General features: G+C 37.4%; 2 protein-coding genes across 23 annotated transcripts in view; one reads left to right on the plus strand and one right to left on the minus strand.

Moving 5' to 3' along the window:
- CENPU (centromere protein U) overlaps positions 1-12,078 on the plus strand; it is a 34,732-nt gene extending 22,654 nt beyond the window's left edge. For 3 of the 4 annotated variants that reach the window (XM_007102845.4, XM_024117353.3, XM_055081364.1), the window contains exons 8-13: positions 1,026-1,134; positions 3,674-3,752; positions 3,977-4,024; positions 5,135-5,196; positions 7,246-7,402; positions 11,929-12,078. In XM_007102845.4, the coding sequence (XP_007102907.1) occupies positions 1,026-1,134; positions 3,674-3,752; positions 3,977-4,024; positions 5,135-5,196; positions 7,246-7,402; positions 11,929-12,042 (569 nt within the window). In that variant the 3' untranslated portion in view covers positions 12,043-12,078. The remainder of the gene's footprint in view (positions 1-1,025; positions 1,135-3,673; positions 3,753-3,976; positions 4,025-5,134; positions 5,197-7,245; positions 7,403-11,928) is intronic. The other variant, XM_055081363.1, reaches the window with a different exon arrangement.
- A 572-nt stretch (positions 12,079-12,650) lies between these two features.
- The window catches only part of PRIMPOL (primase and DNA directed polymerase), a 41,713-nt gene continuing 27,292 nt past the window's right edge, over positions 12,651-27,071 (minus strand). For 17 of the 19 annotated variants that reach the window (XM_028481998.2, XM_007102839.4, XM_028481994.2 and 14 more), the window contains 7 exons: positions 24,284-24,446; positions 22,387-22,475; positions 20,498-20,587; positions 20,314-20,422; positions 15,555-15,637; positions 15,432-15,478; positions 12,651-12,892 (listed from right to left, as the gene is read on the minus strand). In XM_028481998.2, coding sequence (XP_028337799.1) covers positions 12,659-12,892; positions 15,432-15,478; positions 15,555-15,637; positions 20,314-20,422; positions 20,498-20,587; positions 22,387-22,475; positions 24,284-24,446 — 815 coding nt within the window. In that variant the 3' untranslated portion in view covers positions 12,651-12,658. Of the gene's footprint in view, positions 12,893-15,431; positions 15,479-15,554; positions 15,638-20,313; positions 20,423-20,497; positions 20,588-21,110; positions 21,198-22,386; positions 22,476-24,283; positions 24,447-27,071 lie in introns of all 19 variants that reach the window. The other 2 variants (XM_055081362.1, XM_028482001.2) reach the window with 2 other exon arrangements.

Below are 27,071 nucleotides of genomic sequence, written 5' to 3' on the forward strand. Positions count from 1 at the left end.
CTCTCACTGCTGTGGCCTCTCCCGTTGCGGAGCACAGGCTCCAGACACGCAGGCTCAGCGGCCATGGCTTACGGGCCCAGCCGCTCCGCGGCATGTGGGCTCCTCCCGGACCGGGGCACGAACCCGTGTCCCCTGCATCGGCAGGTGGACTCTCAACCACTGCGCCACCAGGGAAGCCCCATAGTATACTCTTTTATAGAAGGCTTCTTTCAGCATAACTTTGAGATTCATCCATGTTATTTTGCATCATTTTTTATTGACACAGTTTATTGAAAAATGGGAGGAAAATAAAGCATTGAAAACAAAGCATTTTCTCTCTTTCCTTCAATTCTTTTAAAAGATAAGTTTTATATTTTTCTTTTTATAAAAATGCTTATTTTAGAAAATTTCAAAGGTATGGAAAGGAAGATGAAGTCACCTACAATTCCATCACCCCAAAATAACTACCATGTTTTTTGGTCTTTACTCTTCAATTCTTTTACTGAGCTTTTCTCACACTAAGTGGGCTCAAGTCCTTGTCATTAAATATTCTACAATACCATTTTAATGTATAATATTTTGTTCACAAATGTACCATAGTTTAGTTAATCTCTTATTATATTCCTACAGCTATCTGAATCAATACACTCAGTAAGCTTTATGTGTCCTAGACGTGGCCTATCGGGTAGATTAAAACTGAAAATACAGTTAACAAAGAAGATCTCAATCACCAGTAGTGTTAGATAAGAGCAGACTGTTAAGTAAAGACACAGCAAGGTAATTAAAAGGCAGCAGTGCTTTAGGCTGCTTCAGCCGAAATGGGAGAACCAAGCAGACGGCAGTTAGAGGGTGAGGTACAGACGGGTTTCTGAGACTGACTGGGAGAGGAAGAAGTGAGCATGTCTCCTCCCATGTGCTTCTTCAAAAGTTCTCGCTATTTTTAGCAATTTGGTGGAACTACTTTTGTTGTAGGCTTTCAGAACCCTGGACCTAGAGCTAAACTGTTGATAATTAGTGTATTAAATTGACTTATCCTAATGTTGTAGATACTTCCGACTGTGTACCTATCTGGTGTTTAAAAGAAAAGAAAACCAGTGACATCATGGAGTTAGATGTCGTTTTGTCTGCATTTGAGAACATCCTCCTAGAGTATAAGTAAGTCTTTTGATATTGTGGTATATGTACCTAATAAATTTCCCTCGAAATAGCACTTCTACTCACTCCACAGCTTCTGATATGTAGAATTTTCATTATCACTGTTGTACATATTTTTAAACTTCCATTATGATTTTTTTCTTTAAGCCTGTAAATTATTTAGTATGCTTTTGTATGTCCAAATATGTGACTTTTTAATTTATATTTTTGTATTAACCTTCCATCTTAAATAGTTACGGTCAAATTTCATGGACTGGTGATAACCTATTTTGAAATATTTAGGCTTCCTTTATGGTCTGGCACATAATCTGTGGGAAAGCTCTAATTAGTGGTTCTATGTAGAATCTAATTATTGGATCTATGTAGAATCAGTATTACTCAGTTTTTCCTGGTACTTCTATCAATTTATACTATTTATATAGAGAGATTATTTTATTAAGACATCATGTTTAAAATTGCTCTTTTATTTATTTATTATTTTATTTATTTAATTTTTGGCTGTGTTGGGTCTTTGTTGCTGCGCGCAGGCCTTCTCTGGTTGCGGTGAGCAGGGGCTACTCTTCGTTGTGGTGCGTGGGCTCTAGGCACGCGGGCTTCAGTAGTCGTGGCTCGTGGGCTCTAGAGCGCAGGCTCAGTAGTTGTGGCGCACGGGCTTAGCTGCTCCACGGCATGTGGGATCTTCCTGGACCAGGGCTCGAACCCATGTCCCCTGCATTGGCAGGCGGATTCTTAACCACTGCGCCACCAGGGGAGCCCTAAAATTGCTCTTTTAGATTGAACATTTTATCCTTATGTAGTGACCCCTTCCATTCCTAAAAATGCTTTTTGTCTTAAAATCTATTTTATCTGATACTAATATGTCACTAGATTTCTTTTGCTAGTATTTGCTAGATTTTATATTTTTAACTTTTATTTCCAACCTTTGTCTCACCTTAAACTTTATTATTTCTTATAAAATCTTTTTTAAATCCAAAGTGTCCATTTTTGAATTCCACCTGTTGACTTTAGTCCATTTACATTTATTTTAATTATCCATATATTTAGAAGAATGTACTGATCCACTGTTTTTACCTAAAAAAATTTTTTTTTCACTTTTTGATGTTTTTAATCCTATATAACTTGTTTTAAAAAACGTAGAATTTACAACTCTCCACCAATAAGGTTAGAATTTTGGCAAGCTCTCATGTCTTAATCTTCTCACCCTTCCCCCACCCCAAAACCCATCATGTTTATAATACCTAGAGACTTTAATTCTGGGAGAAGGGCTATCACAGTTGATGTGAAATGGCTTCTCTTACCTGTTTCAACGTGGGTTCTTGACTTTGAACTTGCCAGGGTACTGCAACTTCTCAGCTGGTTTCTGGAGTTCTCATAAAGGCTTTTTGGGCTGTAGGTAGTTGTTAAGTTGGTTTCCCTGTGGGGAATGAGGTGTGGGGTTTCCTATTCCACCGTCTTCTGATGTCACTAGAAATACTCCATTTTTTTTTTCGATGAAAACTTCTTCAAAAATCTGTATTCAGATGTGTAGGCCTTCTCTTATGTTATGCTTAGCTTCTGAAGAATTAGGCCATGGGCTTAGTCCCCTTATGCTGGGTGACTTTTCCTCATGGATTTGCCCCAAGGAAAAAATAACTATAAGACAAACTGAAACACAAGAGATTTATTTTCGATTAAAAGCACACTTTAGAGCTTCCCTGGTGGCACAGTGGTTGGGAGTCCGCCTGCCGATGCAGGGGACGTGGGTTCGTGCCCCGGTCCGGGAGGATCCCACATGCCGCGGAGCGGCTGGGCCCGTGAGCCATGGCCGCTGAGCCTGCGCGTCCGGAGCCTGCGCTCCGCAACGGGAGAGGCCACAGCAGTGAGAGGCCGCGTACCGCAAAAAAAGAAAAAAAAAAAAAAAAAGCACTTTATAGTGCCGTACTGTGCCGAGGCAGAGTAGGGCTAGCTGCCACCCTGGCAGCGTGTGCGCTGCTCCTGCACAGTCGCTGTGGGTCTGTGTCCAGCCAGAGTGAGCCAGATGGGAGACTGGGCTCTTTTGTCCCTGATGACAGGGACCTGAGCCAGTTTTGGGTCAGCTTTATAGTTTTTGCAGAACTGAATGGCTGGCTTCTGGCTACTTACTCATTGGTTAGTCCAGATGTGTTATACAATTATTTCTCCAGTTATAGCAGGGAGGGAGGAAGGAAGGGGCTAAAGTCTGCTGGTCACTGGATCAGGCAGCAGAAAAAGACGGGGATTGGCTGTAAGCATTGCTTTCTACATGGCTTAGTGTCACCTGTGGATGTAGCCAGTGTCGGGGAGTGCTGACTACATACATGAGGGTTTGGGGGAAATATTTCCTGTTCTTTTTGTTTGTTGAGATGTTTCCAGTATTTTTTTAAATCTGAGAAAGGGCTGCAAGCTGACCATGTCATCTTAGATATTCAGAAGGGCATGTACCAAACTGTGTGTGTGTCTATGGGTGTGCTAAACAAATGCAACACACCTTTCAAAATCCTTTATGTAATACCTAAGTTTAACTTTCTTTATTCTGCTATAGACAAAAAACAGAGTCTAGAATTTGTAAGGAAGCCATCAACAAATTTCGTTCTAATTTGAAAGAAGAACTCATCAAAATGGTAAGTTCACTGACATAAATTTGTTGGTCTAGATATTTTTTAGTAATCCTGAGCAGCATACTGTTATCTTAGAAGAGCTTGCATTTGCTGGCAATGTGGTAAAGAACTCATTAGAACTATACATATTTCACATGTTGTTTTTAAACTAGATGTGGTTATATTGTAAACTGATAAACAGTAACTGTGGAAAATGCTGGCGAATATTTATTTTTTGTTTTGTGTAGCTTAAAGAAGTCCAGATGTTGAAAACGCTGAAAAGGAAGAACACTAAGGTAACTCACGTATGTGATTAGAAACGCAGTCCTGTAGAACATGCACATATGTAGAGTTAAGTAAAGACCTGACTCTGGGTTTTATGACCTTGAGAGTTTGTATAAGATCTTTTATCTTTTCAGTCAGGCTTTTCTTTGGTTGATCTGGTGATTGATCAGATGAGTATCCTGCAAGCTGAGGAACTGGGGATCCTAGTTAGCCTAAAAATGGCTCTCAAGCCCAAAATGACCACTTATATGGATAAGTATTAAGTAATGTGTATTTATCACTGTTGTATATGTCAAAAGCCGTTCAGACTGCAGAACTGTCTTATGTCTCAGGTAAAAGGGCAGCCTGGGAAGAATCCTGGGTTAAGGGTCAGGAGACCTCCTTTCTTGTACTGGTTCTGCCCCTTCAATGCACTGTATGCCACTAGGTTTGCAAGGAAACCTGAGGCCCTTCTTGCCCATCTGTTTATAGTTGGACCACTCAACATCCTATGTTCTAGCTCCAAACTTGCATGAACCTACGTGTAGAAGTACAGCTCCCCCTCTACATTTATAACAGAAATGGATTTGAAATGTGTACATTTTTCCTTCTGGTGATTATAAGCCTTTGTTGTTTTTCAGTTTTAATCTCCTGTTGGTCAATTCTGCATTTCTTATAAGCAAGCAGGAGTAGTCTGAATGTCCAGCAGTGGAATATGAGGTAGTCACTAAAAGTGATAGTTGAGATAATACAGTGTATTATATTGAAATGTCCTTTTGAAAATACAAATTGTGTCATGACACTCCCCTGCTTCAATATTTTTCTAGTGTACCTAGATAAAATGGAAACGCCTTACTTTATAGCTCACAGGGTAGTAAAGATCTGACCCCACTTCCTCTTTAAAGTTGTCCTCAAGTGGATACCCCTGTTCTTTTTCAGAGTTCCCTGTTCTTTCGCTTCATAGCATGTATCACAAGTTGTAATTACATCCTGTTTGTATGTAATGTCTATCTTCCCTATTAGACCAAATTTCCATGATGGTTAAGAATGGGGTTTGTCTTGTTTCCCACTATATTTTCAATACAGTGTACAAGGCAGTGCTCAAATACTTACAAAATTAATTTAACTGTTGTATTACTTAGATGATCTCAGATATCGAAAAGAAAAGGCAACGTTTGATTGAAGTCCAGGATGAACTGCTTCGGTAAGATAATATCAAAATCCTCTTTGAGAACTTAAGAGAAGGATTTAATCACGATATGCCATGCGAGGCTTTGTTGTAAAACTTGCTGCCGTGCTGCGTTTAAACCCCAGGTTTCTCTGAGCTTGGAAGCTCAGTGAAGGCAGGCTTTGCTGCCAAGTGGGGAAGCTGTGAGCAGAGGGGAATTCAGCAGTGGCCCGTCCCCCCATGAGAGCTCTCAGTTCTGGCCCGAGAGGCAGCCGAATTAGAGACTTAGTGCACGCACAGACTCTATCTAGAACCAGACTGCCGGGCTTTGAACCTAGGCTCTGCCACTTGCTGGCTGTGCAGCCTTGGGCAGGTTACTTAACCTCTCAGTGCCTCAGTTCCCTCATGTGTGGATGAGCACGATGCTAACTATACCTCACAGGGTGTTGTGAGATTTAAATGAATAAATATACAGAAAGTGCCTCACGGAGACTGGGGTACACAGTAAGTTTTGTATGAAGTGTCAACAGTTTTTGTGAATGCTGTTGAAAGGTATAGCTTGGCATGGCACTTGTGTGAGTCCATTCCCAAGTGTTGGGCCAGGACAGTTTCCACCAGGGCTGTCTCCATGGTCTGGTTAGGAAGACTGGAGCACAGTCCATCAGCTGGTCAACCAGCTAGTATTTTCTGGTGGTCTTCCATACAGACAGGGCTGCTGTGTGAGCTGGAGGGTTGGCAGTAAAGCAGCAGAAGAATAAGCAGTATCAGATATGCTCTCTGCTCTTAAGGAGTTTAAAATAGCTTGAAAAAGTGGTCTTATCAGAAAAGACAACCTATAATTAAGTACTAAGTTTTAAAGATGAGACGGCCACAGAAGTTTAGAAGCGGGAAAAATTGGTTGTCCTGGCCTCTGGTTTCCAAATCTAGTGTATGGACAGGTGCTGCTGGCCCATGCTAAAGCTTTCATTGGCCCAGGCCAAAATAAGAAAGATAGTGAGAGGAAGCTTTTTAAGGTGTTAGCGGTGTGTGCTGGGCACTGTCCTATAAATGCTTTACATACTAACTCATCACTGTAACCCTGTGAGGTAGGTCATTTGGCTATATAAGACAACTACAGAAGATTCATCTGTCTTTGAGATCTGTTGTTCCTTTTCTAGATAGAACTTTAGAAGTGGAGAAGTATAGTATTTTTAAAAGGCACAGAAAGAGAAAAATGTATGTCATTATTGTAACTTTACATGGGAAAGACCTAAGGCACAGGGCAGTAACTGACCCTCAGCCATCTGCCTAGGAAGTGAGGGAGCCATGGCCTGGTGTCTGCCGACTGGCTCCAAATCGATCACTCCTGCCCACAACCCAGATGGCACAGTGAGTTTTCTAGAACGTCGCACTTGTTCAGTGTACGGAACTGTTATGAGGACTTTTCTTTTGTAAAATGATATTAGAGCATAGTTGTTTTTTTATATCTTTGTGAGAATAAAAGATGGTAGCCTCTCCCCATTCTTTTATAAATTGGTCCACAAAATCCAAGTTATCCCTTTTTATTTTATAGGTTAAGAAACCAATAAGCTACCGAGAGAGAGAAAGCAGGTTGCCCCCAAGGTCACACATTTCATCCAGGCACTGAGAGAGCGCTTCCGCTGGTTTTATTAGACCTTTTATTTCAGCAAGAGGTAGGGGCCGAGGGAAGGCTTTCTGTCCACACTTTTACTGTTAAACTGCAATGCCTGTCTGCTTCCGCCGGGGGCGCTAAAGTCTTTACTCAAGTATATGTTTTCATTCAGTAGTTCCCAAGACTTTACAAATGACTCGACGAATTTTAGGACATATCAGGCATACTCGTCCATGGGCTTCATTGTTGAGCACTCGTTGTGCATCATGTCTCAGAGCCTTTTCTGTGTGTTGAGTCCAGAGTCGTTCACGTTTGTAATTTCGGAGCCAGTTACCTCGGACCACCTAGACCACCTCCCCTGCTTTTTTAAAGCTTCACTCAGCACCCTGACATACTCCATCTCATCTACCTTATTAGGCTGTTGTTGTACTTTATGTCATTTATTTTCGGGAAAAATTTTTTTTTTGTTTTAGGTTAGAACCAGAGCTGAAACAACTACAAATAAAGTATGATGAACTAAAGGAGAGAAAAGCTTCCCTTAGGAATGCAGCGTATTTCTTGTCTAATTTAAAACAGCTTCATCAAGATTATTCAGATATTCAAGAGAAAGAACCAAATGTAAAGGAAACGGTAACTTCAGTTTTCACTTTTCACTGTGCTTCAGAAGATACAGGGCATTTGCATGCTACAGTACAAGAGCTATGGAGAGGCAGCGTTGGTGTCTACCCAAAAAGCATCACTATAAATTGGTGAAAATTTGTTATCACCACTTCCTTAGCTAATTAATTAAGGCCAGAGGAGTAAAGAAAAATCCAGAAACATTGATTTTACTAAGGTATTATACTTAAGTTTCAGAGAACTGAATTTCTTTAAGAGAAGTGTATCCTCTGTGTACAAATCTCAAGTGAACAACTATGCTTTATTACTAGAATTGTCATCAACGTAAGACCACTCATACGTTATAAAGACCAAACTTGTTCTTTGTTCAGCCCATACTTTTAGTATCTTTTGTATCTGAAAAACTAGCCATTATCCCATATAAATGGTAGGTGTAATTTTAGAAGTTGAGAAATACTAAAAAGGCATGTAGTAGGGAAAAATGTGGTAAATTTTTTTTTTATTGAAGTATAGTTGCTTTACAATGATTCAGGTGTACAGCAAAGTGATTCAGTTATACATATATATGTAAGAATCTTTTTCAGATTCTTTTATGTTATTACAAAATACTGAATATAGTTTCCTGTGCTATATAGTAGGTCCTTGTTGTTTATTTTATATATAGTAGTATGTATATGTTAATCCCAAACTCCTAATTTATCCCTTGCCACTGCATCTTTCCCCTTTCGTAACTGTAAGTTTGTTTTTGAAGTCTGTGAGTCTGTTTTGTTAATAAGTATAATTTTTCTAGATTCCACATGTAAGTGATATCATATGACATTTGTCTTTCTCTGACTGACTTCGCTTAGTATGATAATCTCTGGGTCCATCCATGTTGCTGCAAATGGCATTATTTCATTCTTTTTTATGGCTGAGTAATATTCCTTTGTATATATATACCACATCTTTATCCATTCCTCTGTGGATGGACATTTAGGTTGCTTCCATGTCTTGGCTATTGTAAATAGTGCTGCAGTGAACACTGGGGTATCTTTTCAAATTATGGTGTTTTTTAAAAATTAATTTTTGGCTGCGTTGGGTCTTCATTGCTGCACGCAGGCTTTCTCTAGTTGTGGTGCGCGGACTTCTCATTGCTGTGGCTTCTCTTGTTGCGGAGCACGGGCTCTAGGCGTGCGGGCTTCAGTAGTTGTGGCGCACGGGCTTTGTTGCTCCGCAGCTTGTGGGATCTTCCCAGACCAGGGCTCGAACCCATGTCCCCTGCCTTGGCAGGCGGATTCTTAATCACTGTGCCACCAGGGAAGCCCTATGGTTTTCTTCAGATATATGCCCAGGAGTGAAATTGCTGGATAACTTGGTAGTTCTAATTATAGTTTTTGAAGGAACCTCCGTACTGTTCTCCATGGTGGCTGTACCAATTTACATTCCCACCAACCATGTAGGAAGGTTCCCTTTTCTCCACACCCTCTCCAGCATTTGTTGTTTGTAGACTATTTGATGATGCATTCTGACCGGTGTGAGGGGATACCTCATTGTAGTTTTAATTTGCATTTCTATAACAATTAGCAGTGTTGAGCATCTTTTCATGTGCTTTTTGACCATCTGTATGTCTTCTTTGGAGAAACGTCTATTTAGATCTCTGCCCGTTTTGTTTTGTTTTTTTTTAACCGGTACGCGGGCCTCTCACTGCTATGGCCTCTCCCGTTGCGGAGCACAGGCTCTGGACGCGCAGGCTCAGCGGCCACGGCTCACGGGCCCAGCTGCTCTGCGGCATGTTGAATCCTCCCGGACCGGAGCACAAACCTGCGTCCCCTGCCTCGGCAGGAGGACCCTCAACCACTGCGCCACCAGGGAAGCCCTGCCCGTTTTTTGATTGGGTTTTTTTTTTGATACTGAGCTGCATGAGCTGTTTGTATATTTTGGAAATTAATCCCTTGTTGGTTGCTTTGTTTGCAAATATTTTCTCCCATTCTGTGGGTTGTCTTTGTTTTGTTCATGATTTCCTTTGTTGTGCAAAACCTTTTCAGTTTAATTACATCCCATGTTTATTTTTTAAATTTTCATTACTCTAGGAGGTGGATTCAAAAAGATGTCACTGCAATTTATGTCAAAGAGTGTTCTGTCTACGTTTTCCTCTATAAATACTATACTATAAAGAGTTTTATAGTATCCGGTATAGAACCGGGTGTATCTTTCCATCTATGTCCTCCTTCAGTTTCTTTTATCAGCATCTTAGTTTTCAGAGTACAGGTCTTTTGCCTCCTTAGGTAGGTTTATTCCTAGGTATTTTATTCTTTCTGATGTGATGATAAATGGGATTGTTTCCTTAATTTCTCTTTATATTTCATAGTGTATAGAAATGCAACAGATGTATCCTGCAACTTTACCAAATTCATTGATGAGCTCTAGTAGTTTCCTGGTAGTGTCTTTAGGAGTTTCTATGTATAGTATCATGTAATTTGCAAACAGTGACAGTTTTACTTCTGTTCCAGTTTGGATTCCTTCTTTTTTCTTCTGATTGCCGTAACTAGGACTTCCAAAACTACGTTGAATAAAAGTGGCAAGAGTGGGCATCCTTGTCTTGTTCTTGATCTTAGAGGGAATGCTTTCAGCTTTTCGCCACTGAGTATGGCGTTAGATGTGGGTTTGTCATATATGGCCTCTATTATGTTGAGGCAAGTTCCCTCTATGCCCACTTTCTGGAGAGTTTTTATCATAAATGGACGTTGAATTTTATCAAAAGCTCTTTTGCATCTACTGAGATATTTTTATTCTTCAGTTTGTTAGGTATATCACATTAATTTGTAGATATTGAAAAATCCTTATATCCCTGAAATGAGTCCCACTTGATCATGGTGTGATTCTTTTAATGTATTGTTGGATTTGGTTTGCAAGATTTTATTCAGGATTTTTGCATCTGTGTTCATCAGTGATACTGGCGTGTACTTTTCTTTTGAGATATCTTTAGTTTTGGTATCAGGGTGATGGTGGCCTCATACAATGAGTTTCAGAAGTATTCCCTCCTCTGCAAATAGTTTCAGAAGGATAGGTATTAACTCATCTCTAAATGTTTGGTAAAATTCACCTGTGAAGCCATGTGGTCCTGGACTTTGGGTTGTTGGGGGATTTTAAATTACTGATTCAATTTCGGTAACTAGTAATTGATCTGTTTATTGCTTGGTTCAGTTTTAGTAAACTTCGTAGTTGGTTCTGATTTTTGCTGCAGACTTCGCTACTGTTATGATACCCAACTCAGATTAGTAGGAAAAATTTGTACATTTTATACAAAATTATGATATACAAATATATAATGTATACATACATCTTATTCTTCACTTCCAAATTCAACTTCAAAGTTTTGATATGATCTAAATGTTAGGCTCAGGAGAATAAAGATTTGTTTATATTCATTATATTAGAGATCTGGAAATAGAATGTTTTAAATTTTTTTTGACAGTACCCAACTGGTCTAAAGCTTATTTGGAGTTGGGGATTTTGGTTAGTAGGAGAAATTAACAATAGCACTGGTTGAATCTGAACATTTTAACTTTGGTGAGAACTGAGACTGCCTTGTTTGGAATACATGACTCTTACTAATGTCTCGTTCTGTGCAAGCCTTCAGACTTTCTGGACTTGTGTTGTAGCAGCTGTGCTTTATGCTTTCAGAGTGTAGATACTGGGGTATATGTCTTACCTCTTCTCCTAAACTAAGAATCTAGAACCGAATGTTTGTTCTTCCCCTTTTTGCCCACCCTCCCTGAGAGCAGGTGCCCCGTGGTAGCTTGAACACATTAGGCTCTCAAATACTTGTTAAACTGAATTGCCTAGTGATATGGTAAGTGAATTTCACTTCCAAGAAAATCACCTTGAAAACATAAGCAACAAACTATCATAAGTATGATACAGCTGTCAGGGGATTTAAGTCACTCACCCTTAGATACAAATTGCACCGTGATATTTGGCTTTGTTAATTATTTCAAAACCATGAGTTGAGCTTTGTTTTCTATTTTACATTGGGTTTGTATTTAATTGTCTTTAATCAGTTTGGATTGGCAACTTTTAAGACACTTTATTGATCTTCCCAGTAAGTAATTTTTCCAGATGATGAATTTCAGACACCTGCTGTTCTCGTTCCATCAGTTCTTATAGTAAAAGTAAATCTTCCTTATGGTTTCCTTTGTTTCAAATAGCATGAGATCAAGCCGACCCCACAGAGCTCTAGCTGACTTGCCCAAACCAGGTCTTACCCTGTCCCAGGGATGATTTTGTTTTAAATAATTCAGATGCCACAGTTCTTTGAGCCAGTTTATCTCCCGGGATGATTAGCTCAAGCTTTGCAGAGCAGTTCCCTTGCAACCTTACTTATCAATTGTCCTAAGGCAATGAATTAAAACCAATTTTATCAAAAAAAAATGAGAGGAAGAGTGATTCAGAGAAACCTCTATTAATACTGGCATTTGGTCATAACACTGAGCTATGTAAAATGGATAGGGTTCTAAAAGTTTTTGATATTTGTTATCCTGAATATTTTCCCTCAACAGTATGATTCATCCAGCCTTCCAGCTCTGCTATTCAAAGCAAGACCGCTTTTGGGAGCTGAAAACCATCTGCAAAATATCAACTATCAATTAGAGAAGCTCCTTGACCAGAAATGAGACCAGTCTACTAAAGTGTGCACATACAAAGATTAGTCTCATGCTACTCCCTGTTACCTTCTGAAACTGTATGTATTTTTCCACAAAGGAGATGGGGGGAAAAGAACCCCAAACTTTATTACTATTAATTTGAATTGAATATTTCTTCTAAGTGTTATAGCAACATTCTCAGGTACATTTAAAATTTAAAAAAAGTAAACTTGTCTAATTGTTCAGGCTGGTTGTATGGTCTTGTCACCAGAATTTAATATTACTTTGTCATTAAAATTAAATGGCTAGGTATAGTAGTTTTAGAGGTCACAGTTAATTTTTCTGGTTAATGTCAAGTAATGAGTTTCAAAATGTTTTAAAATGTTGACACCTAATCAGCCCTAGACATACAAAAGTTTTACTGTAAAAATAAACATGCAAAATTAAGCCAATATGAACAAAGACTAATAACTTTGGTTAATCAAATAAGGAGACTTATACTGAATTTAAGCACACGAGCTAATTTTCAATAAAACTGGCTTCAAAAAATAAGATTTGGAAGCAAAGTAATAAAACTTAGCTGATACAACAGGCTTTATAAGTTAATACAGTTTGTTATTAAATCTGTTTTCAAGCAAATTACAGCCTAGTACTCTTCTAATACTTCTATAATTAGTTCATCAGGAATTTCATCAATTCCATTATAACTGAGAAGACTGTCCTCTGCAGCTTCTGCCAATTCAGCATCTTCTGTAGCCTCCAAAATATAAGCATCATCAATGCCATTATCCCAGTCAGCATCAGAAAGTGTACCTTTTGACGATGCACTAGATGATGGTTCATGAGGGTTCCTTGTTTCATCTGCTGTAAACTCCTCTTCCTTTAGTTCCAAAGGGGAGGGAGAGTAGAGAAGGAAGAAAATACTGCTTATTCAGACAGAATGCATGATTTCACCATATAGTCAATCTCTACTGAAGTAAAGTATTCAGTTCAACAGATATTAAAATGAAAACACTGGATGATAGTCTCCAATACAGTCACCATGGGAATGGGCTCACCGTTGCTGCCTTTGTGGCACACTCTTGAAACTCCAAATTTAGAAATGCCTGCAGTTCCTGTACATTCTCTTCAATGTACACAGATGGGGCTACAGCAAAGGTAAGACTGATTTTTTTTAAAAGTGGATAGTCTAGCTGAAGGCAAAGTGGTTTTTAAAATGTATCTGCTATCTTAACATATTTCTCTATCTTTAAAGTATTTTTAAAAATTAACATGGATTGAAAAAAGTTATGAAGAACAGTTTTGAGACAGCTGTCAAAGTATGAGTGTGGATTTGTATATTATTGTATCAACATGAAATTTTCTGAATTTAATAATTTCCCTATAGGTATATAAGAATGTTCTTCATCTCTTAAGTATGTAGCTGGAGAATAAAAGAGATTTGTTATGAACTGAATGTTTATATACCCGCATCCCCAAATTCATGAGGTTGAAATCCTAACCCTCAATGTGATGGTATTAGGAGGTGAGGTCTTTGGCAGGTGATTAGATCATGAGGGCAGAACCCTCATGAATGGGATTTGTGCCCCCTTATAAAAGACCACAGAGTGCTCTGTGATCCCTTCTACCAGGGAAGGACACAGTGAGAAGACAGCTCTCAATGATCCAGGAAGCTGACTTGAGTCTGCCAGCACCTTGATCTTGGACTGTCCAGCCTCCAGAACTGTAAGAAATTTGTTGTTTTTAAGTCACTCAGTCTAAGGTATTCTGTTATAGCAGCCTGAAATGCCTAGACAAGATTCATCAAAAATGATGTGTAATGTGTACAGTAGAGGGAGAAAACAAGTGTGGCCAAATGTTTAACAAATCTAGAGGAAGGGCGTACAGGGTTCCTTGTTCTGCTGCAACATTTTTGTAGGTTGAAACTTTTAAAACCAGATGAAGCAGAAATAACAAAATATTAACTGTTAAAACTAAGTGATAGGTTTATTATACTGTTCTGGTTTATTATACTGTTCTTATTTTAAATAAAGACAAATTAAATCCAAGCAGTGGTAATACTGTACACCAAAAGTACTTTCAACTTGGCATTTCTGAGGTATTACTGGATAGGCAGGAAAAGAAATCAGTTTTAGAAACCCACTGAAACCACAAACATGCATCAAAATAACACTCCAAGTGAACAAGGATAAAATCTTCTTACAGGCACAATTTTAAAAATCTTTCTTCTTGGTTATCTCTTAACCTAGTAGTTCACCAGAGAATCTGGCTATCAGCTATTTTATATCCAGCTCCTACAGATCAAGAATGAGATTTCTACCATTTCAGTATGAATTTTTTCAGGAGACTTTTAAAAATCAAATTTAATAGGTACCAGTCAATTATCTAGATTGTAAACTCAAGCACTAATTCAGCTTGTAGCAGGTAACTTTCATTCTAACCGTAACACTATAAACAAAAAGGCTGATCGATGTGGGGAAAAAAACACTAAACTTAATGAAAAGTTCTTGTAAAATATTAATAAGACCCCCATAATATTAATAAGACCCCCATATAAAAGTAGAGGGCAGTTACAGGCAATCCATAATAGAAACACATAGTAAATCTGATGAAAGTTAAACTGCATTAAGTGTAAATTAAAACACCTGAAATACCACTTTATGTCTACCAGGTTGGTAGATTAAAAGGCAAAAACAAGGAATGGTAGCAAGTGTAGGGTAACAGGTACTCCCATAAACTGAAATCTAATTTCCTATCGTTTTTTGGAGAGCAGTTGGTAATATGTATGGAAAATATCTGTGATAGTTTAAGTAGGAAAAAAAGCCTACAATATAGTACGTATACTATGACTAAAAAAAAAAAACATGAGGGTACACAGATACAAATTCTGGAAGATATAGACCACAACATTTACATCAGTTATCTGCGTGGTCAAATTATAAGTGACGATGCTTTTTTTCCTTTTGTGCTTTATGTATTTTCTAATGTTTGTCTACAATGAATGTGAATTACTTGGGTAAATAAAAGTTTTAAAAAGAAAAATATTGGTTTGGCAATCTAGTAACAGCTACCAAAATTTAAAATGCATACACCCTTTGACACAATTCTACTTCTAGAAATTCTTCTTATAGCTTAAAGAAACAATATATTTTGGTATACTTTGTAAAGCAAAAAGTGAGAAATTAAATGTCTGAAACTGGTTAAATAGCTAGCTACATTAATTTCTTATGCAGCAGTGGGAAAAAATGAGGTTATTATCAGATTTGTGCTGAGACAATCACTACAACATATTCCTAAGTGAAAACAAGGTACAGAACGGTGTTTGAACAATATCTGGACACACCTGGACACCATTAGCTCATTTACCATTGTACCAAGAACTAGTTAGTAATGAGAAGGAAACTAAAAACTGCACTTACCTCTTTGAGAAGAAACAGAAGACGTACTTCAGCAGGTAATGGGAAACCTGAATCAGAAAAACAGAACTATTACATAAATATCTAATTTTTACTTTGTGGTAAATGTAAAAATTAGTAACTCACAGTCAGATTTGAAGTTTTCTGCTTTACATATAGGGTCATGACATTTTTGATACCAAACTTCATTTTTCAGGTCAACCAAGATCCTTTCCATTAAAAAAAAGAAAAGAAAAAATTATTTACTATCTAGACTCGATAGAAAACAAAATTCAGCTACATGCCATTTACAACAGATATGCCTAAGACTTCAACATGGAGAAAAGTTAAAAAGTAAAAGGATGAAAATAGACACTTACTTGGCAAACCATGGTTGCCAGAAGTATCACAAAATGAACTTCAGGACAAAAATTACATACTGACAAAAGTTCCTCCCAGGAATATACAATTCCCAACTTCTATCCACCAAATAAGAGAGCCTTGAAATATGTGAGCAAAACTGACAACTTCAAGGGTAAACAAATCTTCAACCATAAATCAAGATTTTAAAAAAACCATTCTTTTGATAATTGATACCAAACAACTCCCCAAAACTCAGGATATCAACAATTTGAGAATTTAAAACAATTATCGCAATTGACGATGCTAGGTACAACAGGAATCACCAGATTTAAGAGTATTCATTCACACAACACATTCTCTGACCACAAAGCAAATTATTTAGAAATAAGCAACAAAAAGATAGCTAACTAAAACTCATAACTGAGAAATTTAAAACATTTTTCTTAATAACCAAATGACTCAAGGAAAAACCATGATGGAAATCAGAATATGCTTAGAACTGAATGGAACTGAAATTACATATTAAAATATGTGAGGGGAATTCCCTGGCAGTCCAGTGGTTAGGATTCCATGAATCCCTGGTCAGGGAACTACAATCCCACAAGCTGCGTGGTGGGCACCCCCCCGCAAAATAAGTAAAACATATGTGAAAAAGAGCCAAAGTGATCTTTAGAAAGAAATTTAGAATCCTAAAAGCTTATTTACAAAAAAATGGCTGAACACAACTTAGAGAATTAACAGAATAAACCTTAATAAATTAAAAGGCAGGAAGTAATAAAGAGCAAAAATTTAGAAAAATCAACAAGGACAAAATGTGAAGACTAATAAAATTCTTTCAAGATTAAACAAAAAAGGGTAAATACATAAATGTTATTAGAAATTGAGATATAACTACAAATGCAAAATATACTAAAAATGTACTATTATGAACTTTATCCAGTAATGTTGAAAATTTTGGTAGAAGAGACAAAGTACTAGATAAGAATATACCAAACCAAGCAAACTTAAAGTTACAGAAAATCCAAACAATCCTATAACCACTAAAAATTTTTTTTTTCATTTGATTAAGTAGTTTAAAATCTTCCCACATTTCACAGAAAAGGAAACATAAAATGGTTAACAAGTCTATGTGGTATTGGGACATTTACCAAGAAGAGAAAAATGCTGTGGCAACCCAGTCTAATGGCCCCATAAACATTCTAATAGACTTCCTAATAAACAGACTAATGCTACAGTTCCCAAACTGTACACCAAAGTGCCCCAGAGTGACATAGGATATTTTTATCTTTCTGGGGAAACGGTGACAACACATCTGTCAAGCACCCCACAAACTACTTGCTTGTAATTCATAGCTTCATTATATCACCTTTCTTCATTCCTTTCAGTGATGTCCTATCTTTGTAGAGCTGGGTTTTTTGGTGGTGGCTGTGATGAAAAGTACCATAAATGTGGAATGAGACGTGACAGTGAGAGAGTGGCAGTGTCCAGCCTAATTCCAAGGTTTAAGAGTTCATGCAGTGCTCAAAAGGACACACATCCCATTAATAATTATATTTAAGGAGGTTCAAAAGGTCCAAACTTCCAGGTATAAAATCAGTCACTGGGATATAATAATGTACACATGGTGACTATAGTTAATACTACTGTATTACAGATTTGGAAATTGGTAAATCTTAAAAGTTCTCATCACAAAAAAACCAAAACCAAAACTGTAACGGCATCTATGCATGGTGATGGATGTTAACTAGACTTACCATGGAGATCATTTTGCGATCATGTTGTACACCTGAAGCTAATGTAATGTTATGTCAATTATACCTTAATTTAAAAAAATGAAATACAAATATTTTCTTTCAATTGATAAACATTTTTTTTCAAAGAGCTACTAAATTATTAGGACAAATACTAAGTTGCTTATAACTGATTAATAAACTGTTAGGTATTTCTTTTGTCCTTGGAGCAATGTGAAAAAATTATCACGATACTAAGGGCAACATAACTGAGAAAGTCTGGGGACCAATGGCAATTTGCTAAATAAGTTGAGTCCTTATCTACGTAGAATGTTCTTCGCAGGATGTTTCTGCATATGGTAAACAAACCTAGAGTCTATGGATTTATGAGGCATGGTTCCCTGGACATGTCACACATGCTATGTAACTATGACTATAAAACACAGATGTTTCATAACTTCAGTGCTCCCTGCTGTGTACAGTGACTGCTCACTTCTGCCTCAGCTTTCAACCTGAGTTAGAGAAAAGCATCCAGTGCAGGAAGGACCCGGGTCACCGTGCCAGATGTCCCAGGCCTCACTCTGCTTCACCTGTGCCTTTGTTTCCTTCTATCTTTAAAGCTACTAGTAAAGCTTATCATTGGGTAAGATCTCTGCTTCACCTGTGCCTTTGTTTCCTTCTATCTTTAAAGCTACTAGTAAAGCTTATCATTGGGTAAGATCTCTGATTCGTATGAGTGAGGTTTGACAATCCAATCCTCAAATTTGTTAGTAATCAGGGAAATTCAGATGAAAACCACAATACCATTTTAAACTCACCAGATCAGCAAAACAAAGTTTTAAAATCTAACAATAATAAAGTTTTGGTAAGAATATGGAGCAGTACAAAATCTGAAAACACTGCTGGTGGGAGTGTAAAGTAGCGTGACCATTTGGGAAAATAATTTATTATCTAATAAAATTAAATATGTGCATATTCTATGACAGCAGTTCTAGTTTTAGAAATATTTTGAAAAACTTGCATATGTGCACTAAGTGATATATACAAGACTATTTGTAGCTTCACTGTTTATAGCATCAAGCCAAATATCCATAGTAGGACAAGAGATGAACTGGTATATTTATATTTGTATAATGACATCATATACAATGATGAAAACAAGAATAAGCAACAGCTACATGCTGCAGTATAGTATGGATGAACCTCATAAATATAATGTTGACCAAAAAAGCAAGTCAAAGGATGCAATTTACCTAAGATTCAAAAAAATGTAAAATGAAAATAATATACTGTTTGGAGATACAGATATATACGGAAAAACCATAAAGAGAAGCAAGGGAAAGATTAACACAAAATCCAGGATAATAGCTATAATCTCTAAAGAAACTGGGGCTGGGCCCACAAGGTACTTCTGAGGTTCGGATAAATTTTGTTTCTTAGGGTGAGAGACAGATATGGCAAGTTATTGTTTTAGTATTAGTTCTTAAAAATGTACATATATCAATACATTATATACACATATATATGATGTATCTCACAGTTAAAGAATACACTGTGGATACATAATACAACCTGGTAATTCTTCAGAAAGAAATATATAGCAACCTGAGTATCTCAAGAAGTTAAAAGATGATCATTGTATGATGATGATTTTCTGGCAAACTTTCATGCATAGAAAAAACTAGAAAGAAACACCAAAATCTTAACCATAGTTATTACTGGTTCTGGGACTATGGGTGGTCTTTTGTGTTTTTCTGTTATAGCTTTGTGCATTGAGCATACAGTTTTTAAAGTTTTTTTTCTTTACTGAATTAATCTACATATATAGTATAGCACTGAATAATAATATCTAAGATGTTTTCTAGCTTTCTAACAAAAGCTTCATGATCATTTTCTCACATCTGGCCCATGTGCTATAAAAGCTTGATATATCTAAGTCTGAGCTTTGACATTATATATTAAAACATAGCAAAATTTCTCACAACATAAATGGTAACTACTGGGTTTCTATTTTATCCCTATTCTAAATATTTCCTTATATGATTTAAATTTCTTCTGATTTTATGTCTTCCTTTACTTCCTCTCCTTTTGCCAGGGGCATTTAAAAGGAAACTCTAAAAACAGGGCCTGGCATATACAGCAAGCACCCAATAAATACTGGTTCCCTTCTATACCATTCTTTGTCTTGAACATGTTAACATAACCTTACCTCCAATTCTTAAACACTCACGGAGTAGTTTCCTTCTTGTCCAAATTTGCTCACTTTTGATTTAGACTTGGCTACTACCTCTCATTTCTTTCTAGCCCCACTTAATTCTACTTTAGTTTCCTCAAGATTTTACTATTTATTTAAGGGATTATTTTACCAAATAAAGTACAAATAAAGATGCGCTAGAGGGCTTCCCTGGTGGTGCAGTGGTTGAGAATCCGCCTGCTGATGCAGGGGACACGGGTTCGTGCCCCGGTCCGGGAAGATCCCACATGCCGCAGAGCATCTGGGCCCGTAAGACATGGCCGATGAGCCTGTGCGTCCGGAGCCTGTGCTCCGCGACAGGAGAGGCCACAACAGTGAGAGGCCCGCGTACCACAAAAAAAAAAAAAAAAAAAAAAAAAAAAAAAAAGATATGTGCTAGAGGCAAGGTAATAAGATACTCAAATTAAATATTAAAAAACACAAACCAAATAAAATATAAATTGAATTACAACTAAATCTATTATTAAAAAATCATTTTTATATTCTCATCTTTAAAAATTATAAACATTTAAAATACTGGTTAAACACACAGAACTCATTAACAAACAGTATTACTTACATGATATTATTACTCTTGTGGGCTCTTCCAATGTTTTCACACCAGCGGTATTTACAAATATCATAAACCAATAATTCTTCTGGGAAAAAGTAGCTCCAACGCCGAATTCCTGAACCACAAATAATGTTTCTAAAGATATTATTATTGTATCATATAACAGTTAATTAAGAATAAGATTGTTTACCTCCTTTAATGCCATTTTTATTCACCAACAAGAGAACAAATTGATCAATTTCAGGGTAAGGTGAACACTGAAAACCTTCAATGGTTTCTACTGCAACAAAAAGAAAAATTAATTATAAATCATAACGGCTAAAAGATGAGGAGTTAAATTTTAAGTTGTTTAGTACAACTATGGGTTTTGCAACCTGCCCCTGCCAGTTTGTTTTGGCTTTTTTGGCCTTCTCTGCAATTTGTCTTTTAGCCAGTCATGGATTCTTACAAGGAAGCAGGTAAAATTCACACCTCTCAATTAAATCAAATTTTAGCTAATTTGCATAAAAAGCATTTAGTATCACTTCAGTTGCTTGCTTCATTCTGATAAAGAGAAAAGCAGCCCCTTGCATCCAGGAGCTGTCCTAGTATTATCATTGAGGCCTTGGTGTTGCTACAAGCTGGCTGGGGACTCACAGCTCAGCCCTGGTGTTCTCCTACTAATCATAAACTATTTCATAGAACTTCAACATCAGATAAGGTCACTCTGTGGCCATGATGATTCAAGACAAAAATGAACACCACTCTGTAATCATGTGTGAACACAGACAAAACATGAACATTTTCCAAACCACAAAAATGACCAAACGCCCACCTATCTTGTCTAATTGTAAGTAGCTGCTCCTTCTTTACCAATTGTGGCTTTAGTCTCCCTGTAGTCGGCCTTCCTTCTAGATAAGATTTATCAAGATATTTAATCATAAAATTGTCACTGACAGTACCCAGTTCAAAACAAACACACTTCCTTGGAGACTTCAAAAGCATCTAGCTCAAGCCTGAATCCTATAAGTCCTTTCTAACACCCTTTTACTGAGATGCCCCCAGTTTCCTATGGTGTGCATTCTCCACCGTGGTGACCAGTAATAAACTCAGCTTACCACAGGTGTGTTATCCAGTGCTCTTTAGCTGTAGAGCACTGACGTTCATTATATTTTCTAAGACTCTAACGGAAAAATTAAAAATAATTTATTTAAAATCTTACTTAAATTTAAAGACAGAATACCCTTAAAATAAAGCCCGATTTCACTTAAAAAATAGTACACATAATTTAAGAAATTTTGGAAAAATATATTACAGCAGAAATGAGGAATAAACTCTAAATCAATGTCTACAAATAACTGTTAAACAACCAGAGGAAAATAAACATAAGAAAATGTTATCCATATTTTTAAAATAAACCTGTGTTCATACCTCACATATAATTTTGAGTCTTAACATCATAAATGGGCATTTTTCATATTACATAGGCTTTATAAATTTAAATCAAATGGCTACAGAGTATTTTACAGTATGTAACCAATCCCATTTTGTTGTACATTTAAATTTTCAGTTTCACTATTATAAATAATGATAGCCCAAAATATGTGTATAAAAATATTTACTGGAGAGTGTTTATATATCTTAGAAAAAGATCTATATTTTCTTCAGTATAGGAATGAAGAACACATAGGTTTTGTGAAAAATTATATGGCCATTAAAAGAATGCAGAAGTGGGCTTCCCTGGCGGCGCAGTGGTTGAGAGTCCACCTGCCGATGCAGGGGACACAGGTTCGTGCCCTGGTCTGGGAAGATCCCACATGCCACGGAGCGGCTAGGCCCGTGAGCCATGGCCGCTGAGCCTGCGCGTCCGGAGCCTGTGCTTCGCAACGGGAGAGGCCACGACAGTGGAAGGCCCGCGTACCGCAAAAAAAAAAAAAAAAAAAAAAGAAGCTTTAAAATACATCAATTTTTATACCTTTTCCATTTTGGATAGAAACCCAGTTGTTCTGAAGGATCAGTACATATGAATACTTAAGATTTATAAGCAAAATAAATTTTGCATCCTTAAATTTTCATAGGAAATTGTTTTCTTAAAATTACCTGAAGTACTGGTATGGTTAAAATACTCAACTCGTTTTTGTTTATTTTGAGATATGTCACATGTCAGAATTCGTAAAGTATCTGAGAATCTGAAGAAGAAAAAATGTAAAACAAAAAGTAACATTATATTAGAATTAAAGAGACATAACTACAGAAAGGACACAATTTCAAATAGTTTCATAATAAAATCCTTTTTGTTCAACAGATAACTGTTCTAGGATATTTATGCCACATTTGCCTACAAAAGCACCAATCCAACCCATACAAAAAAAGAGTAGTTTGGTGATCATTTGAAACTGATGCTTTCCTCTACTACAGAGTAAATCAGAAGACTCTAGGACTGCTGAAGCTGCAGAATGAACTATTCCCCAAACATACAGAGCCTTTGAAATTTATGTTAACAATAATTTTAAAAGTCTGGATAATAGGAAGAAAAAAAGAGGGTTGAAAGCAAAGGGAAAATAGATTAAAATTAACTGAAAGCAAAAATACATTCATAAAAAAAAAATACATTCATAACCATAAAGAATTTAGCCTTTATTTCAGGAAGAAAAATACCTGATATTTAGTTGGATACACAAACGACAACTAAGATAACTACTCAGTAGAAGAACTCTCCACTTCTGTAAAATTAATATTGAAACTACAAAAGAAATGAGATTTGGTAATCAAGAGATTACCTGTACTTCAGGCTGTTATTAGAGACCAACTGTGTTGCTTTTCCCATACGTGACAGAATGTGACCTTATTCTGGTGCCAACCACAGTGGGGAGCAAGAATCATGTGATTTTTAGGACCAACTACCTCTAGAATCTCAGATATGACGAATAATTAACATTTATTGAGCAGAGACCATGTGCCAGGCGCTGTTGTAAGCACACACATACAGCTCATTTAATCCTCACAACTCCATGAAATAGATGTTAATATTATTTCCATTTTAAAGGTAAGGAAACTAAGACTTTGATGTTACTTCTTAAGATTTGCTATGAAAACTCAAATAGTCCATAAATATATAGAGAAAAACCACACATCTTCCCACCCTCCTGAGTAACCGCTATCAAGTCGACATCTGGACACAACTTTCCCTATGGCAGTGTATCTTAAGTATTTTTATTAAAATTTATCTCTATGGAATTTCTCTTTAAAATTATATGTAGGAAAGGCAAAAAGGAGAAGAATCAGAACAAGTTAATTCAGCAAGGCAATTTAGTCTGATCTTTAACCACATGTCCTACACTAACAAAAATTGCCAGCCCAGAGTGAAGGGGAATAAAGGCATATATTTCCGTTGAAAGATGTCTTTCACACTTTTTAAAAATGACCAACATGGGAATTTAAATGTTCAGTAACAGAACTGACAATAGAGTATATCAGTATAATGGAAAATTATATAGACATCAACAATTTTATTTACAATTTATTCTTGGTAATTATTAACTTGACAAATATTCATGACATAATGTTGAGTGGATAAAATAGGTGACATAACCATATAAATAATGATCTCAAGAAATATGTTTTAAATGAAGGAGCTATGTAAATTATATTTCTGTATGTGCATATATAAAAAGAAAATTAAATGTTAACAGTAAGTACATTTCCAAATGCAATACATTTTTCATTTTTATAGAATAATCATTTTAGAAAAACTGGAAAATATATCAAATATAATCATAAAAGGATATAAAGAGACAAATGGTTAAAAAATAACTTCTACTATTATTATTTAGTTAATGGATAAAAAAGAACAGTTAACCTAGAATTTTAAGAAATGACTTTCTTTTACTCAAGATATAAAAAATTTATACAATTCACATTTTAGTAATATACAGTGCCATTCACTGCTTAATAAATATTCATGAACACACAATGATTTAATTCTGGTCCTGTATACCTGACATTGCTGACCAAAGCAGAGAGGAAATATTGATTTTCTTTGGAAATAGTCTTCAATTGTACAGGATAAAATTTGTTATCTTCAGCAACCTCCAAAGGCACATACTTTCCTATTTTTGATGATTTATACAGTCGAAAGTTTCTATTTCTTGTATAAACTCCTATATCAAAAATTAATAAAACAATATGAATGCATGTTTTCAGTGATTTGTTTTTATAGTCAGCAAATATTAATTCTGTATAGTATTATTAGAAAAAAACACCTGGTTGTGGTTCAAGATGGTGACGTAGGAAGATCCTGAACTCACCTTCTCCCAAGGACACACTGAATCTACAGCCATACATGGAACAATTTCCTGTGGAAAAAAATCTGAGAACCAGAGGAATGGCCCCTTCACATCAGGCAAACGAGAGGGAACTCACACGGAAGCAGATAGGAAAGTCGAGAGGGACTCTCACCATAAACCCCACCCCAGGCACGGCAGCACACAGTCAGAAGGGAACGCAAACCCGGAACTTCTCCCTAAGGCATACAGGCTTCATACCCCACATCAGGCACCCCAACTTTTAAGACCAGCACCTGAGAGATGAGCAGCACCTGAGAGATGAGCCCTCCAAACACCTAGATTTGAAGACCAACTTGGCTCACACCCACGAGACCCACAGGGCCATGAAAACTGAAAACGACTCTTAAAGGGCTCACATGCAGACTCACCTGCCCCAGGGTCAAGTGCAGAAGCAGCCCGTTGAAAAGCACCCATTCGTTATGTGAGAGACTCACTGACTAATTTTAAAGCACTGGTCTGAGGGGCAAGGTCCTGTTGGGATATGCTCTAAGGATGGAGGCTGGTGGGCACCACCTTCCTGCTCTCCTTCTGCCTTGCTAAAGCTGGAGGGAGCCATCTTTCTTTCATCTTTCTTTTTTATTTTGTAAGTGGGTACCATCTTCATACCACCCCTCTGCCTTGCTCCAGCAGTGGGTGCTGTCTTTGTGCTCTCCCTCTGCTGTGATCCAGAGTGCCAGTAGCTCCCAGAGGGGAGCTTCTACACACATCTGCTGCCCTGGTTTTCACAGCTGGTGACACAGTTTCTGTGGCTACCATCCAGATACCCCTTGATCTCCTAGCTCTAGAGGTTAGGGAAGCTTGTGATCCTGGGTCCCGTGGAGCTGTAACAATCAGAGAGACAGCTCTTGGTAGACTACCACTCCCAGAGTATTGCACAGACAGCAGACTTAAACACACCCCCAGTCTTTCTAACAAAGAGGCCTATTTGCTTGTCCTGGAGCTTAGGGGCTCTTAGGGAATGGAGGCCAGTGGACACCATCTTGGCACTCTCCCTCCACCTCTCTACAGCTCACCAGTATCTCTCAGAAAGGAGCTTATACACTCATCTGGAGCCCCAATTTCTGTGACTCCTGCCCAGCCAGACTGCCTGGCTCTGGTGACTAGCAGGGCTTAAGTTTGTGGTCCCACAGGAGTGTATATATTTGCATTCTTTAAAAGCTGCTTCCTGAAGGTCTGGCTTCCAATCAGCTTGAATCTAGGTGCTGACTGAGATCCTCCCCTTTGGGGCACTGACTGGTCTTGGCACACACTCAGTTACTAAGAGCTATTAAAAATATAATAGGCTGCTTGGACAAGCACAGAGGTTTGTAACAACATGAGCTAGGACAGGACTGAATGATAAAGTTCATCTTCTACACAAGGCCAACCCTTCAAGACTGGGAGAAGTGGCTGTTTCATCTAATGGATAGAAGCCAACACAGAGAGTCAAGCAAAATGAAGAAACAGAGGAATATATTCCAAATGAAAGAACAAGATAAAACCTCAGGGAAAAAAATCTTAATGAAATGGAGAAAAGTAACTCACCTGATAAAGAGTTCAAAATAATGGTCATAAAGATGCTTGCTGAACTCAGGAAAGAATGGAAGAACACGATGAGAACTTCAACAAAGAGAAAATATAAGAAAGTACCAAACATAAATCAAAGAACTGAAGAATACCATAAGTGAACTGAAAAATACACTAGAGGGGTTCTATGGCAGACTAGATGAAGGAAAAGAGAGGATCAGTGAACTCGAACACAGGGCGGAGGAACTCACCCAATCAGAGCAACAAAAAAGGAAAAGAATGGAAAAAAAAGTGAAGACTGCTTAAGGGATTTATGGGACAACATCAAGCAGACTAACATTCACATTAACGGCGTCCTAGGGGGAAAAAAGAGAGACAGAGAGAGACAGAAAGGAACAGAAAATTTATTTGAAGAAATAATGGCTGAAAACATCCCTAACCTGGGGAAGGAAACAGACATACAGACACAGGAAGCCCAGAGAGTTCCAAATAAGATCAATCCAAAGAGACCCATACCAAGACACATTATAATTAAAATGCCAAAAGTTAAAGGGAGAAAATCTTAAAATAGCAAGAGAAAAAACTTGTTATGTACAAGGGAACCCCCATAAGATTATTACCCCAGAAGGGAGGGGTATGATATATTCAATCTGGCTGACATAAAAAAAAATTTCCAACCAAGAATACTCTACCTGAAGTTATCATTTATAATTGGAGAGAGAAAGAGTTTCCCAGACAAATAAAGGCTAAAGGAGTTCATCACCACTAAACCAGCCTTGTAAAAATATTAAACGGACTTCCTTAAACTGAAAAAATAAAAGGTGTTAATGGGCTTCCCTGGTGGCGCAGTGGTTGAGAGTCCGCCTGCCGATGCAGGGGACACGGGTTCGTGCCCTGGTCCGGGAAGATCCCACATGCCGCGGAGCGGCTGGG

This window comes from Physeter macrocephalus, chromosome 20 (assembly GCF_002837175.3).
Source record: "Physeter macrocephalus isolate SW-GA chromosome 20, ASM283717v5, whole genome shotgun sequence".
NCBI classification, from domain to species: Eukaryota; Metazoa; Chordata; class Mammalia; order Artiodactyla; family Physeteridae; genus Physeter; species Physeter macrocephalus.